Source organism: Lissotriton helveticus, chromosome 8 (assembly GCF_964261635.1).
Source record: "Lissotriton helveticus chromosome 8, aLisHel1.1, whole genome shotgun sequence".
NCBI classification, from domain to species: Eukaryota; Metazoa; Chordata; class Amphibia; order Caudata; family Salamandridae; genus Lissotriton; species Lissotriton helveticus.
This window is the reverse complement of record NC_136069.1, coordinates 1,057,095,913-1,057,115,037: the sequence shown is the minus strand read 5'-3', so window position 1 is coordinate 1,057,115,037 and position 19,125 is coordinate 1,057,095,913. Positions and strand designations below refer to the sequence as shown.

At 47.0% G+C, this 19,125-nt stretch overlaps 1 protein-coding gene across 1 annotated transcript in view; it reads left to right on the top strand.

The window, feature by feature from the left end:
- CFAP47 (cilia and flagella associated protein 47) overlaps window positions 1-19,125 on the top strand; it is a 2,858,849-nt gene that overhangs the window by 2,013,334 nt on the left and 826,390 nt on the right. The window contains exon 57 of the mRNA XM_078657910.1: window positions 16,804-16,899. Coding sequence (XP_078514036.1) covers window positions 16,804-16,899 — 96 coding nt within the window. The remainder of the gene's footprint in view (window positions 1-16,803; window positions 16,900-19,125) is intronic.

The following is a 19,125-nucleotide window of genomic DNA, read 5'->3' as shown; positions in this document are numbered from 1 at the left end:
CTCAGTGTGGCATCAGGCGGAGGCGGTGCCTCCGGTGCGTGGCAAGTGTCGCTTGATGGAGGGTGCAGGCCCCATGACGTCTCTTGCGCCCCCAGGCCCTACAGCGATAATGGGCGACTAGGTCCGGCATTAGTAGCAGCACATCCCAGTTGATCCTCGAGGACAGCGGGCGCCGGGGCCCCGCCTCGCACCCTGAGGGCAGATGCACAGTCCATTAGCCCGTGGCACAAAGGGGATGCAGCGCTCAGCGTAGTTATGGCGACCTCAGAGACCCCTCCAGGACCAGGCACCGTGGCCCGCCAACAGGAAAGAGGTCAGTCTATACTGTACCAGGGGTCCAGCCCTACCTCCAATGCGAGCAGGGAGGAGACATGCAGTCAGCCGGTCGCCGGGTGCTTCTCACAGGTTCCAGTAATCCAGCATGTGTGGCTGTGCTCAGCCCCCCCGCCGCCCGCGGGGATGGGAAAGGCAACCGCTGCCGTCTGGGTCGGGCCTTTCCCGGTATCCGCCGCCCCGCAGAAAGCACCGCCGTGATGCAGGTCCTCTTTCGCCGCTCGGGAGGCCGTCACGTCACGTCACCCAAAGCCCCTATGAACCTGGTTAATGGTTCGCCTCCAGCCCGGGCTCCGAGTGTGTGCCGTCAGGGGCAAGGCACAAGCAAGGTCGACAGTGCCTCACCTCGGCCCCAGGATCACGCGTAGGAGCTTTCACGGCCCCGGGCGGCTGCCCGCGATCGCGGCCTGTTCCCTCGCGGCCTGCCTCTGGATCGCGCAGTCTGCCTCAGCCGACTCCCTCTGCCCGCGAGCTCCGCGCGAGCTCTCGGCAAATGTTCAGGCGGCGGGATCGCCGGCTCCGAGCCGCAGAACGGCACCAAATTCAGATCGATTGTAGAGGGTACCCCCTTACATCAGATGAGGGGTGAATTCAATGATTTTTCACCCTGTGGCACAGGATAATTGAAGGATAGATAGCCAAGGAGCGGGAGCTACTCAGCTAGGCAGCCATTCCGCTTGCGCGCCCTCTAGCGCCCCCCGGGGATCTGGGGCATTATTAATCAATTTTATATATGTTACGGAGACCACTTTTGTTTGCATGTACCCGTCTAAAAGTCTATCCGCTAGGGGTGAGGCTTCTGGCAGAGATTCTTCCTTTGGTATCTGTGACGTGGGTGCATGTCTCACTTGCAGGTACCGAAAGTTTTCTGTATCAACCATCTGGTATTCCTGTTGTAGGGAAGTAAATGATATGATCCCTCCACCTATCCATAGGTCTCCTACCCTTGAGATCCCTATTGTGTCCCATTTGTCGAGTCCCTTTGTTTTCCTCAGGGTGCCCAACTATTCCGAATCCCACAGTGGGGTGGGCTGCGTAATTTTCTCTCCCCAGCCCAAACTTCTATTGGCAGCATGCCACACTAGTACTGAATGCTTGGTTGGCCCTGTCAGAGGAAATTTTGTGGGTTTCAGAGTAAAGAGCCAAGTTAAAGTTGGGATAATCTTTTTCTGATGTGCCAAAACTTCTGGCAACTGGCGAGGTAAGCTGTATGTAATCGCAGCAGAGACTGGATCATAGCTGTGTCATTAGAAAGGGAGGCCTCTTTTCAGTGATATGTCATTAGTGACTGGGCACTCAACCGTTTGGAATATACCAGCATACAATATTATGCTGAAATCTCGAAGTGTGCTGCTATCTCCGCTTGGATTTCCAGACTCAAGCTTTGGCTCATTAACAAAGACTAATAAGTCAACAGATTTATTGATTTTCACTGAGTCATATGGAGTCTCACTAAGTAGAAGTAGTTACATCTATATGTAGATTTCTTATTCAATATACCTAGCTACTGAAGCTACAGAACAGTTGACTTGTATAGTCTCTCTTAATTTTTACATAGGCACAAACATGATGGCTGGATGTCCTCAAATGAATAATGACCACTGGCAATTACACTGGGCACATACCATTCCTCGTTTTTTTAGCTCATCTGTTATTGTTAATTGTAGCTTATATGGCGCTTAATCACCTGCAGGTCTCTTAGCCCTTGTAGAGAAAGCTCAGGTAACCACTAAAATCCCAGAAACACACAGGCCAGTGTATTATACTGTAGCCAGGGCTTCCCTAAACAAATATGTTTTAAGACTTTTCCTAAAGGAAAGGAGGGCAGAGTTCTTTCGAAGGTTCATTTGCAGACTAGTATGTACAGTAGGCCTCATCACTGAAGGACAAATTGATTTCCTGTCTTTGTTCGGAAGTCGGCTAGGCATATAATAAATAGAATGTTTGGGTCCATACAGAATGAGCTGACATCAATAAAAATGCAATGGGGTTCTGCTGTTTCCGCATATGATTCCTTATCATCCCTAGCTAAACGTAATTGATGGTACTTACCTTCCTTGCAAAATGTTGGTGTTATTTGTTAATTTATACTTTTTATAATGTGTTGCATGGTGCATTGTGGTTACTTTCTTAGTGACGTAAACTGGGTTAAATCAATTGTCAAGAGTTTAAAGGAGAATAGGAATCCAACTAGTGGGGGGAGGGTGGTATGACTCCTACAGAGTATTTCTTGCTTACTACCACAGGTCATTTTTCTATCAAATGAAGCTGAAAGGTGTAGCAACATTTGAACTTATTGCTGAATTTTAACCACTGAAATATGTAATTTCTCCTTAATGTCTAGCTGTCTTGAGTATCTAAACCCGTACAGATAATCATGTAGAGGTGATTTTACTCCACATAATTTTGCAATGATTTCATCACTACTCTGTCTATGATTTTACTGGATATGGCGGATTAAAGATCTGCTGGTAATTTCTCATAATCTGCTACTGATCTCTTTATTAGTTTATAATTAGGCCTATTTGAGTGCAATAAAGACAGTTCTTTCTAGATTGTTCATATACAACTTATAGAGTTGGTGAAGACATAGTAATATTTTGGGATTGAACTGTATTGGCCCATGGTGATCTCTCAATTTTGTGATGGAATTTGTATGATCTTAGATTAAAACATAGGGACTCTCTTGAATAGTTCATTGACTCACTGATGACTCTCGTAAAAGTATTGCTTTGTGGTCGCCTGTTAGAACTGGGGGTCTCTAGTTGGCCAAATAGGGACCCTTGCTTCTAAGTCAGGAGAAGGGGATTACACTCCTAGATAACCCCTGCTCACCCCCTTGGTAGCTTGGCACAAGCAGACAGGCTTATCTCAGAGGCAGTGTGTTAAGCATTTGTGAATATACACAGTAATACAGGGAAAACACTACAGATGGACACAACACAGGCTTTATAAAAATAAGTATTCTTTATATAGACTTAACACAAGACCACAAACAAAAAAAATCCACAATACTATACTTAAAGTTGACTTAAAGATGAATAAAGTTGCTTAGTTCAAGTTGATGATAAATGCGACAAAGTTCTCAACAAAGTACCTGGATGCCTCACTCAAAACAAACAAAAGACTCGCAGAGTGGGAGATGCGTCGGTTCCGTGATCCGGGGGAAAGGTTGCGTCCTGCCTCAATCTTACACAGAGTAGGGGATGTGTCGTGATCCTTACCGGTGCGGAGGTGATGCTTAGATTCTCGGCCTGTGGGCCCGTTGCGATGCCCAAGATGGCGCCACAATGCGATGCGATGATCCAGTTGCGATGCGAGAAGATGGCGCCCTTGATGCGGCGATGCGATGGCGATGCATTTACGCCCTGGCAGTCTTGCGACAACTCTGTACTTTGGAGCCGCGACAGGCCCTGCGACACGCTCCTCCGGTGATGCGATGGCGACTCTTTCGATGGCGTCACGCTTCTCCGGTGATGCGACAGCAGGCATCTTCGATGAACACACGCTTCCTGGGAGATGCGGCGGTGGCACGCTTCTCCGGCAATGTGATGATTTCAGCTGCGGTAGCGACACGCTTTACTCTCGATGCGTCGTGTTTCCAACTCCCAGCAAAACACTGTAGATAGAATTCCCAGCAAGGAAATTCACAGGGGAGCTGAAGGTGAAGTCTTTTGTCCCTGAGACTTCAGCAGGAGGCAAGCACAGTTCAAGCCCTTGGAGAATATTCTGTAGATGATGAAAGTCCTTAAAATGATCCTTCTCCTTTCCTTGACAATGAAGAATCCACTGCAGGCCAACCCACCAAACAGGACACTGGCAGAGGGGGAGTCAAACTCCTGCAGATTCCTTTGGTTCTTCTCCTTGGCAAAAGGTTTCTTGTTCCCAGAAGTGATCTAAAGTTCTTGGGTCTGAGTCCCAATATTTATACCCCAAAATCCTTTGTTCCCTGAAGGCAGAGAGGCCTCTGCCTGTTCCAAACCAGTTCTTGAGCACTTTGTTTACAGGACTCCTTCCTTCCTTTCACAGTGCAGGGCAGAAACATCAGACGCCCCACAGGAGGTGGAGCCAGCACAGTGGAGGGAAGGTACAACCCTGGAGCACTTTGTTGACAAGATTCCTTCTCTCCTTTAACAGTGCAGGGCAGGGACATCAGACAAGCCACAGGAGGTGGAGCCAGCATTGTAGAGGGAAGGCCCAGCCCTATTCAGGTCCCAGGTGCAACTCCTCCCTTCCATCTAGATGCAGATCTCTCTATTCACCACTGGCTGCCCCAGCCTGTCTCCTGAAATCTCCCAGCCCTGTCAAGGAATACACAACCTAGCACAGACAGGCCTGGACAGTTAGGAAAGAAAATACCTGCTTTCTAAAAGTGGTATTTTAAAAAAACCAGAATATTAAAACCAACTTTACTAAAATATGTATTTTATCATTCTGATCTCAGGCATACTAAAGTCAAATTTATACCATGTTCCCTGAGTCATTTAGGATTATAAAATGTAATAATTTAACTGCCCAATCTAGCCTATGAAGAACAGGTAACCTTGCAATAGTGAAAAACGAAAATGGCTGTAATTCACTATTAGGACATGCGACACACACCAGAGCATGTCCTACCTTATACTTACAATGCACCCTGTCCTTGGGCCTACCATAGGGGTGTCTGATATGAAGCAAAGGGAAGATTTAGGGACTGGCAAGTGGGTGCACTTGCCAAATCGACATGGCAGTACTAGACTGCACACAGGCGTTGCAACGGCAGGCCTGAGACATACTTTACAATCTGCTTCTGTGTGTGCCACAACCAGTGCTGCAAGCCCACCAGCAACATTTGATTTACAAGCCCTGTGCAACATGGTTCACTGTACTAGGGTCTGACAAGTAAATCAAATAACCCAATCATGGACTCACTAATAAATACATCAATTTAACATAGGGAGCACTTGCACTGTGGCACTGAATAGCAGTGGCACAGTGCCCAAAGCATAAAACCAGCAAAAACATATAAAAACAGAGGAGGCAATCAGTAAAAAATGGAAGGGAGACTCACCCCAATGATGCCAAGTCTAACATCACCTTTCCTAAGTATCTCCCAATCTACCTTATCTACTGTTAGCTGTCCCTTTAAAAGGTGCACTCAATGACACATCTATTAGGAAGGGTTGTAGAAAAGACTCTGGATCCTACTGGTCTCCTCCAAAAGGATACCCTGAAGGGGGTGCAAACTAAATGTGTACTTCCTCTCACATGGGGCACATTTAGCATGTCTCCCAGGTATTTCATGCTGTGCAAATGTTTCAGTAATATGGAGATGGACAAAGGGATTTTTGCATTTGTATTGGCTGGCTCCCTCATGTTCATGATGGAACACCGTATATTTTGCATCGGGTAATTTACTTGTGTGTTGGAAGAGCCAAATGGTACTTGGATTGTAGGTTGTTTAAAAGGCAAGAGGCCTTATGCTTTATGGACAGTTCTGTAGGAAAGTAGGGTCTGCTTCTTATGATTACCCCCACTTTTTGCTTGATGTTGCCCTGTTTTTGACTAGTCTGACTGGGATCCTGCTGCTAATCAGGACCCCAGTCTACCTGCTTTCTCCTTTAAATTGACATACATGTACTTTGGTACACTCCATATTGGAGACTGGGCTACCCTCATAAGTCCCTAGTATATGGTACACATGTACCTAGGGCATAGTTACCCCAGAGGCCTCCCATGGGCTGAAACATGTATTATGAAACCCATGAGAGGCCATGCAAAATGAAACTACAGGTCTGCTACTGCAACCTGTGTAAGCTGCTGCTTGCGGCACTTACTTTAGATATAGGTTCACTATATCTATTGGTCACTACACTTAAAGCTTATACGTCACCCCTATAGCAGGCCTTATACATCCTGAAGGCAGAGTGCTGGGTTTAATGTGAGAGGGTGCCCCTGCATGAGCAGAGCCTCTCTGCAGCCTTCGGAGACCATTCTCCAGGGATGTCTGTGACTCACTCTGACATATAGGTAGAGGTGCATTATAATCTCTCAGTAAATGCTATCTCTTAAACGGCTGCATAGAAACATATTGTGTTTGGTACCAAACACCTTGCTTTTATACGGGAGGTATGATTCCACCCTTCTGAAGCGAGCTTCGTGGGGCCACTGGTCTATCCGGTGCCAGCCTTCTCGACCCGGACAGTACAAAATGGATGCTGCCGACAAGAGACACACTTCTGCCCTACTGCTGCTGAGCCAAGCTCGAGCAGAGGAAGGCAGCACAATAGGCATCCTCTCACAGGGAGGTGTGACTACCTCCCAGACAGGATTTAGTGTATTAGGGCTGGGTGGGTGCACTCTGAGAGTGCCTGAAAGTCTGCACCTGGGGAACATTTGGTGTCCCTGTGCATAGTCCAGTTCAAACCAGTTCTAGGAGCCATTGGCTACTGCTCTGGCACAAAACTGGACAAAAGACATGGGAGTAACCTCCCCTCAATCATGCCCCTCCCCTAGGAGGGTCCCCCAAATCTGGCCAACCCTCTCCTGTTGGTACAAAGGTTTTTACCTGACTGTAAGACTTTAGATTTTACGTGGACAAGATTCTACAAGAAGAAACCACTGTCCTTTGACCGTCTGGACACTGTGGACTTCGCTGGACCTCAACTGGGCTCGACTTCGCCCCCCTTTTCTGTCCAAAGATTTGTCTGTGCCCTTGCTCCATACAGGCTCTGTGCAGGACCTGTGGTGCACTAAGGAAAACTGTAGAATCTCCCTTACAGTGAGGGAGTCACTCCCCTGCCCTAGCAGGCATCTCAACACAACTGACCGGTCTGCTGCTCCGGAGCTCCAGCGGACTATGACGATTTCAGCGACACAGGAAGTGGGTTTATTAAGATCCCTGAGGTTAGTCTGCCCTCTCATCAAGTTTACTTGACCTTCCTGCGTGGGTTGCTTTTCTCAAAGCTTGTTGGTGCTCCAGCCGGACACCGACCCCTCAGCACACGACATCCTTCGTAGGACAGTTTGCACCTGGCTCTTGGTTGTCGTCGACCTCCCCTGGTCCCCATGGCTGCAGAGTCAAGCATCCCTTCTTCGCACCTGAAGCACCCGACATTGGTGGGCATTTGTTGACCGAGCCCCTGGCCACTCTTAGTGACCCAGACTCTGTCCCCTCTGCTTTCAGGTTCCTTCCTTCCAGAATCCAGGCTTGAATTCCACCAGACCTTTTTCACCTTCACAACAGCAGTACTTCTTCACAACCCTCCATTGAGAACGACGGCGGTTTCCAACACCATTCCAGAACTGTGCACCCGACTCCTCTGGGATAGGTAACTCTGTACTATGGTATTCACGGGTGTGGTGGCTGTCCAGCCTCTTAAGTTCCAAAGGGTTTGCTCGAAGTCCTCCTAGAAAGGTCCTTAAACTTTAAAATTGCAACCTCGACTTCCCCATAGAATTGTACAGAGCACACGGTCGTGTTAGCACACTGCACCTTTCCTCTGTGGGGTCCCTATCTACTCACCTTGGGTGGTCCCAGCAATTCTACGTGCTCCAGACCTTGTCTTAACTCAAGTTGTGATTGTTATACCACTATTTTAGTATATGGTTTGGTCCCCCTCTGGAGCCCACTGTGTATTGTGCTACTTACAACTGTTCTATTGATCTTGTATTGTATGCCTTGTGTTCTATCCTCGTGTAGAGGATAGTAGAGAGTGTTATATTAATAAATGCATATTTTTAAATACCTACTGCGTGGTTCTCCTTCATTTAATCATTCCGTAGGTGATATTCTAGTAAAACAAGCTGTGTTATATTCCTTCAAGATTAAGTCTGAAAGCTGCTCTCCACAGTTACAACTAGGATAGCTTTCTAAAGTTTATCTTTGACCTCATACATCATAAGGGTCGTTTCGACTGGTGCAAGGTGCCCACTTTAATTAGTTGACATCATATACCAGGTCAACTTCTAAGTTCAAGTGGCAGAAGTGACTGTGTGGTTGCACAACATGAAACATTGGATACCTTTTTAATCCTCAAATTAATTTGAGCCATATTCATTATTCGTGTGCCTCTTAAGCAAGACAAGAGGCATTGTTCATATTTGTTGCACCCTCGGATATAGTATGAAAACGTTGCTATTGGTTTTTTTTTTTTTTTTTTTTTTTTTTTTTGTAAGACCTTTATTCACACAATGCAATTGACACAGCATGAGCCTACAACCCGGAGGCCGGCCCGCCACTTCACGTTGTGTGTTCAGTACATCATATGTTAGTCCTGAAAAAAAACTGTGTTTGTATCTTCAGTGTATCCCCCACGCATGTTCCACGTAGGTCTCTTAGCAAACTTTCAATATGAGTCTTACATTTTGCATGTGATAAACAGTAAAAGACAACATTCCCCAACTTAAGACCTTACTGTACCCTCATATACACCCTATACAATGAGTGCGATCGCGTCTTGGTATCTCTGTTGTAGCCCACAGACGTCTCCAACTCTCAACCCAGACAACATTCATTCCTGCTCAGCCCGTGTATCAGCTAGTCTTCCTCAGTGTCCTGCAAGGAATTCAGATAGTCTGTCAAAAAACCCCATATGTCTTTGGGTCTTGATTGTGCTGGTAATTCCTCCTCATACGTTAGGAGTTTATCTCGACATATGGACATGTCATGCAGCCATACTTTCGTGGTTGGTACCCTGCGGCTGTGCCAACATTGCGCCACCTGCCTTTTGGCTAACAGCAAGGCGACAGCACAAAATTTCCGTTTCAGCGCCCTGAATTGGGGCAAAATACCTAGTAGACAAATCTGCGGAGTGCACTCCACCTCATCCTCCAACATAATCGTGAGTGCGGCAGTGACCTCCGCCCAGTAATCAGCCACCTCCGCACACTTCCATGCCAGGTGTGCAAAGTCTGCTCCTTCCCTATTACAACGCTTACATCTGTCCCCCTCTTGCAGCCCAAATTTACGCATTTTCACTGGAGTGTAGTAAGCCTGGTGCAAGAATTTGAAATGAATAATCCGCAGATTTCCATTTGGTGTCAGTATCTGCGTTAGCGCGCATGAGCTGTACCATTCTGTGTCTGTAAGTGGATTATCTAAAAGCTCATCCCATCTTCCCTTAGCCTTGAGTGTGTGTCCCGCTATTTCGGATTGTGCAGCAGTGTACAGCCGGGACACCAAGTGAGAGAGGTCCTTTGTAGTGATCAGCATTTGCAAAGGGGCAAGGGTTTCTGGCTCTGCTGGGAATGATGGGTAGTGTTCTCGTAATGCCCTCGTCAGTCTGTAGTATGTAAATCTAAACATGGGGGTTTGGTTTTGGATATAAGCCAAGTCGTCAAGGTCCACGAACTTGCCTTCTCGAAACACATCACCCAATTTGTCGATCCCAACTCTGTGCAGCAGAGACATCCCCACTTTTTCGTTAGTGACTGATAAAGCCTGGTGGTTCCGTAGCGGCATGTCCGATGCATATAAAGGAGTTTTGTGAGCCAATTGCCCTAGTTTGTGCCATGCTTTGATTGTCGTGTCTACAGTATTGATATCTTTCATGTGAAGCGGCGGTCTTTTGTGCGACAAAATCGCAGCTAGGGGGACAGGATGGGCATCTCCCTCCTCAATGGCCACGTGAGTGATATAGGGGACCTCGTGGTACCAATAAGCTGCGTACTGCGCCTGAGCACAGAGATAATATAGTAGAAAATCAGGCACCCCGAATCCGCCCTGCGCACTCGGGAGTGTTAGTGTCTGTAGATCAATACGGGCTTGTTTACCCGCCCATATCAATGTTAGAACCAAGGACTTTATGCGCCGGAAGATCTCTTGTGGAGGTGTAATAGGTACGTTATTAAAGAGATATAATAGCTTGGGCAAAATGTTCATTTTGACGATCGCTATTCGATCAGCTATAGATAATGGTAGGTGGATCCAGCGACGGACCTTGTCTTCCAGTCTGGAGAGTGCCACACCGTAGTTCGCGCGCATGACTTCGTCAGGGTCCCTGTGGAACATGATCCCCAGGTAGCGGATCGGGTCTCGCTGCCATTCTAGTGGATAGTCCACTTCAAATGAATCGGTGGCGTCAGTGAGAGGAATGAGTGAGGACTTGGACCAATTAATCGCTAACCCCGAGTGGCCCCCAAATCGGATGTACTCCCGAAGTAGCGGGTTCAGATGTACTACCGGGTCTCGTACGTACAGCAGCATATCGTCTGCGTATAGCGATATATGCAGCGGCCTGGACACAAATTGCAAAGCCGATTCCTTGTAATTTTGACGCACTATGCACGCTAGTGGTTCTAACGCCAAAGCGAAGAGCAGAGGCGACAGGGGGCAGCCCTGCCTCGTTCCTCGTCCAATATCGAAAGGATCTGATACATAGCCATTGATTCGGACCCTCGCACTCGGCTTAGTATACAATAAGGAGATCCATTGGACAAATCGTTTTGGGAAGCCCATTCTGTTGAGGACCAGCAGCATATAGCGCCATTCAATGGAATCGAACGCTTTTGCAGCGTCGAGCATCACCGCCACCGCCCTAACCGAGGGCTTCAGGTAGTGCGCTAGAGCAAACAGGGATCTGGTATTGTGTGAGGTGGATCTAGTGGGAACAAATCCCGCCTGGTCCGGTAGCACCAGTCGTGTCATCAGAGGGGTTAACCTAACAGCTAGTAGTTTCGCTAGTACTTTCGAGTCCACGTTTATGAGGGATAGGGGCCTGTAGGAATCGCAGTTTTCAGGATCTTTAGATGGTTTGAGAAGTGCTATCACCATTGCCTCTCGTAACGTGGGAGGGAGTAACCCATTGTCAAAGGAAGCACCATACATATCCACCAAGTATGGGGCAATTATATCCACAAATTTTTTATAGAATTCGGACGTGTACCCGTCGGGACCTGGCGCCTTTCCATTGGGGAGCGAGGCAATCACCTCAGTGACTTCCTCTACTGTGATTGGCCGAGCTAGATATTCCCTTTGGGCGTCCGACAGCCAGCCAATTGCCACATCATGTAGATAGTCGTACGTTTCCTCTGTCGTAGCTGTGGGTTGAGATTGGTACAGTGCACTATAGGAGTCCACAAAACAGTTCACTATGTCTGTTGAATGTGTTCGGAGCATGCCATCCCTCGATTTGACGCGGAGTATCGCCGTTTGTCCTCTCCCCTCACAAATTTTACGCGCTAGCACACTTCCCGGTCTACCCCCTTCGCCAAAAGCCCTGGCTACATGTTTGCGATCTAGGTATTTAAGTTCTGACGCTAGGAAGTCAGCATGTTCGGTGTGTAAGTCGCGCAGCTTGGGTAATAGCAATACGTCCTGTGTTTTTTCGTACTGCAGTTCTAGGTCTCTCATGTGACGTTCGCAGCGGCGAATTTGGCCCCTGATGTCTTTGAGTACTCCTATGGTAGTGCTGATGCAGAAGCCTCTCAACGTGGCCTTAAAGGCTTCCCAGAGGAGACATGGGTCATCAGTAGTTTGAGCATTATTAGCAAAGTAGTCTTTGATTGCCGTAGTCACTGCGTCAACATATATTGGGTCTGTGAGGGCTTGGGAGTTGAATCGCCATTGAAAGGGGGGGGGTGTGTAATGTGGGATTTCCAGCTGCAACAGCACCGGGTTGTGGTCTGACAATGTGCGTGGTAACACCTGCACCTTACTCGCCCACAGAGCTACGTCCTTAGAGCCCAACCAATAGTCCAGTCTGGACCAACTATTGTGAGATGCGGTGATGTGTGTAGCGCCTGGGTCGTCCGTGTGGTGCAGTCTCCAGATATCCGCTAGCGCCAAGTCCTCCAACATGTGGCCCACCATTTGCCTCGACTGTTTGTGCTGTTCCACTGATTGTAAAGAGCGGTCCAGACCATCCTGTAGTGTCACATTCCAGTCCCCCCCGCATAATATGTGCGTGCAAGCATGTGTCTGTAAGTGACCCCAAACTTCACGGTAGAATTCCGGTGCGTCAATATTTGGGCCGTACACATTAAGGAGTGTTATGTGTTGGCCACGCAGTGTACCCGTCACCAGCACATATCTGCCAGTGGGGTCCTGTAGTACTTGCTTCTCCTCAAAGTCGACCCCTTTCTTGATCAATATTATCACCCCCCTTGAGTAAGATGAGTATGAGGCTCTGTAGGATGAACTTGCCCACCTCGCCCCCAATGTAGCGTGAGTGTTCGGCGCTAGATGTGATTCCTGCAGGAAAGCTATATCAATATTCCATCTAGTGAGGCTAGCAAATACCTGTCTGATTTTCTGAGGGCGCGAGAGTCCGCGCACATTCCAAGTAAGAACGTTCAAACCGTTACAGCCTTTACTTCTAGAACCTGTGGTCCTCAAATGAGACATTACCACTCATACCTGCACTCCCCAATAACACACCCGGATCCCGGCCCCACCCATCAAAGCGATCGTAAGTTGCATTCACAACACTTCTCAGTGTAAATCCAAATAATGTGTACATGCGTGATACTCTCGGTCTTCTTAAACAGTCAAACACCCCCCCCTCCCTCGTCCCGCCCACTCCAGCATCCCCAACCTGCCGAAGCCATACCCCTTCAGAGCACATTCCCCTCAACCATTTAAACAACAACTTGGTGCTCATATCAAAACTGGTGTCGGGTGTTACCCTCGTGGAGGACCGCCAGTGGCACACCTCTACACCCGGTGTACAGGCGCGGGCGATACTAATAAGAATTGAAATAGTCGCAATGTATGTGTCCATTAAACCATTGGCCCCCCGACCCACCCACACCCCACACCCAGATGCAGGTAGTGGAGCTGACATTAACGAGATGCAGCCATTCTGTGCAAAGAACAGACGCCAGTGGAAGGGATGAGACCCAGTAACGCCAATGTACAACACCCCCCCCACATCGCCATGGTCTGGTCACATATAGTACGGCAATCCCCAACTCGCAGAGGCTATGCATCTACATTAGTCCATACCCTGCAACGTGAAACGCGTCTTAGTGTTCAATGGTTTACCACCACCTTCGCTGTCCCACTGCAGTCTAAAGCATCTGCGAGCATACTACATAGTACCGGCCCTGATCCGGCTTAACAGTGGCGGCATTATTGTCAGTTTCAATCGGCCTCGTAGCCAGTTATCCAGCGGGGAAGCGCAGTATCAGTGTTCAGCCAACTGCCTCCAAACAGTGCAATACAGTATTGCGTTATATTCACTGCCCCTCTGCCGATCACCACCCTGTCGCTGGACAATGTCAAATGCAACACCACCATCTCACCTTCAATAGACTCATGACAGCCAGGCCTGCTCAATCCAGCCGAGGACGATTCCGCACCCGGCCTTTGCACACATTCGCGCAGTTAGTCTTACCATTGTTCGACGATGGACATTACCGGCTGCATCAGTCCGAGTCTCTGTTCTGATCGTTCCGGGATTCGGACCTCGCCTCACGCTGTATCCTCTTGACAAATTCAAGAGCTGCTTTTGGTGTCGCCAGAACGATCGTCTGTTCCTTCCACACCACTCGAAGTCGCGCAGGATATAACATAGAATATGCAACGTTTGACTCACGTAGTTTAGCCTTCACTGCGGTGTACTCCTTACGTGCTTGCTGTACGGCGACTGTGTGATCAGGATAAAACTCCAGCGTGTTTCCTTGATGATTGATTGTGCCCTTCTCCCTTGCCAGCCGGAGGATCGCGTCCCTGTCACGGTAGTTTAAGATCCTCGCCACAATCGGTCTGGGCTTAGCGCCGGGTGGTGGCTTGGGCCCCAACGACCTATGGGCTCGTTCCACAATGAAGATCTGCGACAGGGCCTCCGCTCCAAAAATATCCCTACACAGACCTTCTATGTATTGCTCCATGCGCCCCGTGTTGGTCGATTCCGGCAGGCCTGCGATACGCACGTTGTTGCGCCTCGAGCGCGCTTCCAAATCCTCCTCCTTCGCCTTTATGACCTCCAGAATGCGTTCCATGCCCGCGCATTTAGTGGTGGATGTTCGCGCTTCATCCTCAACTGCTGATATCCTCGTTTCGGCCTCGTCCAACCGTTCGCCATGTTTTTCTTGGCGGGCAGCCATGCCATCCATCCTGCACGTCAGATTGTCCAGCTTACCATTTATGTCCTGCAGATTCGATTGAATCGCCAGTAAAATCTTCTCCATGTTGGTAGTTGGCGGTGAGTCTGAAGATCCTCCGGCCTCCGCCATGTCGTCTGTAGGTTTAGTCGCTTTTCGGTTGTCGAAGGTAAGTTTCGGTTGCTGTCTATCAGGTTTGCCCATTGCGGTCGAAGGTGAATGCACCTTCCGAACCGTGGGTCCAGACGCCCTTGTTACCCTGGCCGTCGCCGCCGTTTTTCCTCGTTAGTGGTGGCCTGCAGCTGCTCGAGGGGCTAGTCCGCTTCAAAGAGGGCCACTCGCCGTTGACTCCCACCAGCGTGTAGGGGGTAGGTATGTGGGCGTGGACTGGTCACCCCAGCTTTGCCTCGAAGTGTGGTGGATGGGCTCGCTCTTGGCTTGGGGGGGGCATCCTTTTCCAATCAGCCCCGCATGGAAGAATTCACCTCGTGAACCGCCCGTCACGTGGGCGCGCTCTCTCCCGCCGGTCAGTGTAGTTGGTAGCAGACCGTCCGTGATATGTCTTATGACCTGAGTGTCCCCCGGCTGTGAGTCCAGCAAGCCGAGCGTCTGACCGCCGAAGTTAGACTGCCGAGCCCGCCTTTCCAGCAACGGTCGCCGCCATCTTGTCAGGCATCCAGTCGGAGCACCGTCAAGCACCGCCGGCAAATGCTGGGGACAGAGACAGCGCAATTCAGCTCAGTAGGTCCTGGCAGCATGCGCTCACCTCCGGCGACGTTCTCTTGGATGCCTGGATAGTCCGCTGTTGTTAACGCTTTCGCCCATAGCGTTTCTGTCTCTAAGCGGCGGCCATATTGTCAGGCAGTCCGACGCTCGCTGCAATGTTCTCGGTATTTGTCAGCACAGCGGGGGCAAAATCCTTTGTTGCGCAGGTCCGACGCTGCTCCACACCCTCCCACACCAGTACATGGTCGCGCAGCGTGGGTCGGTAGGGCCTGGCGCCAATGGATCACATCATTCGGGATCGCCCGGCGGAGCTGCAGTTCAGGCAGCCATTCCGCTGTGCGCCCCCTAGCGCCTCTCAAAACGTTGCTATTGTTGACTGGCAAAGAAATATCACTGGTGCTGCAGGTGCAGTAGTCTCAGGACCCCATAGGATCTAATCGGCCCATTGCACCCCAGTTCTTCCTCTCTTTTACTCCTGAACCACAGGTTAGACAGGCCCTTTTTGCTCGGTTGTTGCATTAGGCGCCCACAGAACCCTTGCTTCGCCACTGATTGTTGATAGCAAGCCATCCACCGTTCTCTACGCTTTGTATGACCATCACGTTACTTGATTTCCACTGAATACTTCAGAACTAGAAATAAGCAGCAGAAATGCAACCCAGGAATCTTTACAATAAATTAAGCAGAATACATTTTTGGTCGAATGCAAATAATAAAAACGTGCATAATGTAACGTAATGTTGACTTTTTTCCATGTATTTTTTTCCATGTCACTTTATTTCCCAAGGGATGCCGTTTTGTTTTGTAAATGGAATCGTTAGAGAAAGCATTCACACTTGTTATGTTTCATATTAGGAAATTAATTGTAATGTGATGAACATTACTAGTTATCAAAACCTCTTCCTACTAATCTTTAAACTTTCTTCTGCCCCATCATGCCATCAATTGTTATTCTTACTCTGTTGTCTTTTCAACCCATATCTTTCTTGATACGTTTAATTTCTTCCATATCCTCTCTTCTATCGTGCCTTCTTTATCTCAATGTTTTCTTTCTTTCTTTCTTTCTTTTTTTCTTTCTTTCTTTCTTTCTTTCTTGCTTTCTTGCTTTCTTTCTTTCTTTCTTTCTTTCTTTCTCTCTTTCTCTCTTTCTCTCTTTCTCTCTTTCTCTCTTTCTCTTTCTCTCTTTCTTTCTTCCTTCTCCTTTCCTTTTGCTCCTTTGAATTCATACAACTAGCTGCTTCCTTTCGTATTATACTATTCCTTTTACTTTTTCTTTCCTCCCTTCTTTTCCTTTCCCTTCTTCCTTTCCTTCCTACCGTTCCCCTCCACTTTAAACTTGCTTTTTTTACTTCTGAGAACAATGTTCATCCTCTTTACTACTTAAGGATGCATTTTAATGTCAGTGCCCTTTGATAGTTCTACAGGTTAATGGGTAATTGTAATGAAAAATATTCATGTTACAATCTCTAATTATTTTCAGCACACTAAGCAAAGTGATTCAGGATGCACGTGCCCTTCTGCAAAAACAGCCAGGAAGAGCACGGCATGGAAGGAGCTGTCACGTCTTATTTCAAAGCATACTCTGAAGAACATTCATCCGTGAAGTTCTTTCATTAGGACAGGCCTTTGATCACATTTCAACCTCCATTGAATTTCTTTCCTTGAATGTGACATTGAAGTGTAAGAGAATCTTTTTTTTCTTTCTTTTTGCATTATCAGATCAGGAACAGACCATGCACCGTCTCAGTGCCTCTATCCTACGCCACTCCATCAATACAGAGTCTGTTTTCAGCCTGCCACTCAAGCAGACACAAGGTACGTCCTGGTTTGTTTCGTTACTCTGGGGAGGGCAGTCGAGGAAGATGCTTTTAAGGTAACATCAACCCTCAGTATACTCTTTCAGAGATCTTGGCAAGGAGTTATTTCATCCCTGCGTTTAATTGCTAAGGAACAGCAGATTGCCGCTTCGTACCTTTAAGACTTGCCAAATCAGAAGAAGTGGAAAATGACACATTAATCTTAATGACATTTATAGAGCGCGCTGCTGCCCAAAGGCGTCCTGGCGCTATGTAAGATGTCCACCTAAGGCCTGGTCACAGGATTACTTTAAGAGCTATGAGTCGAATAACCAGGTTTTCAAGGCCTTCCTAAAAACAATCAGCTCTGTAATGCCTCTAAGAAAGAGAGGAAGGGAATTTCATGCTTTAGCGGCACCTACAAAAAAACTCCTACCTCCCCAATTGGCTTTTTTGACCCAAGGAATCCGAATGAGTTTAGCTTCACCCATGGTTCAATCACATGCCAAACAGTTAATGGCAGTAAAGCTGTGTAGATTTGTGGACTTGGGGACAGAGAAAGACATCACAGGAGAACTGGTGTGAAAGGTGGGGGAAGAGAAGAGTCTGCTGAGATGCCAGTGAGTGCACCTGAGGAGGTAGAAGGGAAAGGGCGATGGGCCAAGCTGACCATGGTGATGGACTGAGAAGGAAGTGGATTAGGAAACCGTAAAAAGAGAGAAAAGCGTGAGAGATGGTGAGTGAAGGTGCATGAGGACAGAGTGGCAGACAAACCAACGGTATCTATCTGGACATAGATATAGCCAAAGAACAGAATTGTATAGAGAAGTGATTGAGGAAGAAAGCCGATAATTGCACCTGCATACAAACATGAGATGAGACCAAGGATTTAAATAGGTCTTCCACAGGCATGACCAGATTAAAGCTGGGTCTTATTGTTTTGGAAAAAAGATGAAAACTGTTCTGAATTCCAAAAGGTACAAAATATAGTTGGTTGAAAATAGAATTAAGAAATTCTTTATATACTTAAAAAGCGACACCGCATAGCGTGAGGCAGTGTGGCCACTAGTAGTGTGTCAGCAAGTAACTAGAATAGTATCACTCAAGATTTCATCTTTATAATCATCTGAAGGATTCAATTTGTAATTAGTTTGGAATTCTGAAAAGGATATAAATACATTACTTTAAAAATAGCATATATGAAAAAAAGAAATCCAACATTCCATGTTTTCCAAAATTATTTATTTATTTTTCTGAAGTTTCAAGGAAGGATTGTGCCAGAGAGATATAGATTTTGAACGTTTGACACTGAAGTGAAACGAGAGGGCAAAGTTTAAGGGTGCTTCTTGAGAAAGTTTTAGAAGTGGAGCAGTATTAATTATAGTTACAAAAAACTTGTATCAGGAAAGGCTAAACCCACTTCTTTCCCCAATTAAAGTCCATGTTGAGCTTCAATCAAGATATTTTGGTTTCACAACCAAAAGACTCTTGTCTAATTAAAAAAGGCAGAGTGATATTTATGAAAATCAGTAAGGCCTAAACCACCTTTAGGTTTGCTAATTATAACCATGTTCTAACAAATTCCTATGGGTCTATTGTTGTATTTAAATTTAGGGAATACAGAATATAAATTGCTGTAAAATGCCTTGGGATTATGTAAAAGTAGCGGGGATCTGGAATTGGTAGGGTTGTGGCCGTTTGAATCACTTCAATCTTTCCTCACCAGCTTAAATATAGAGAAGGCCATTTATAATTTGTTTCTTTTATCTTTAGAGGCATCTTTTAACAGTTTATATCAATAGTACTCTGAATGGATTTAGAAAATGTGATACCTAAGTATGTAAAAGTATTAAGACACCTGGCAAAGCCAGTGTTGTGCCACATGCCAGGAATATAGTACACATTTAAGGTAAAACATTATTTAGTTTACATGAATGAAATAACCAGAAGCTTGGGCATAACTTTTAATAATTTGAAAGATAAATGATACAGATGTAAAAGGGCCATCGGCATATATTAGTTTATTACCAGCATATCCTAAAGTGTTCAATAGCACTTTCTTATGCATATGAGCTTACTGTCTTCAGATTGGCTAACAGTGCAAAATATTGGCTAATAAAAAAAGAAGAGGGATAATAGGCTGCTTAATGCCAGTGAACAGATTTAAATATTTTGAGTTGAATCCTTTCACCATAACTTTACCTGTTGGTTTAAAATATACATCATTGACCCTACTAGTGTAATT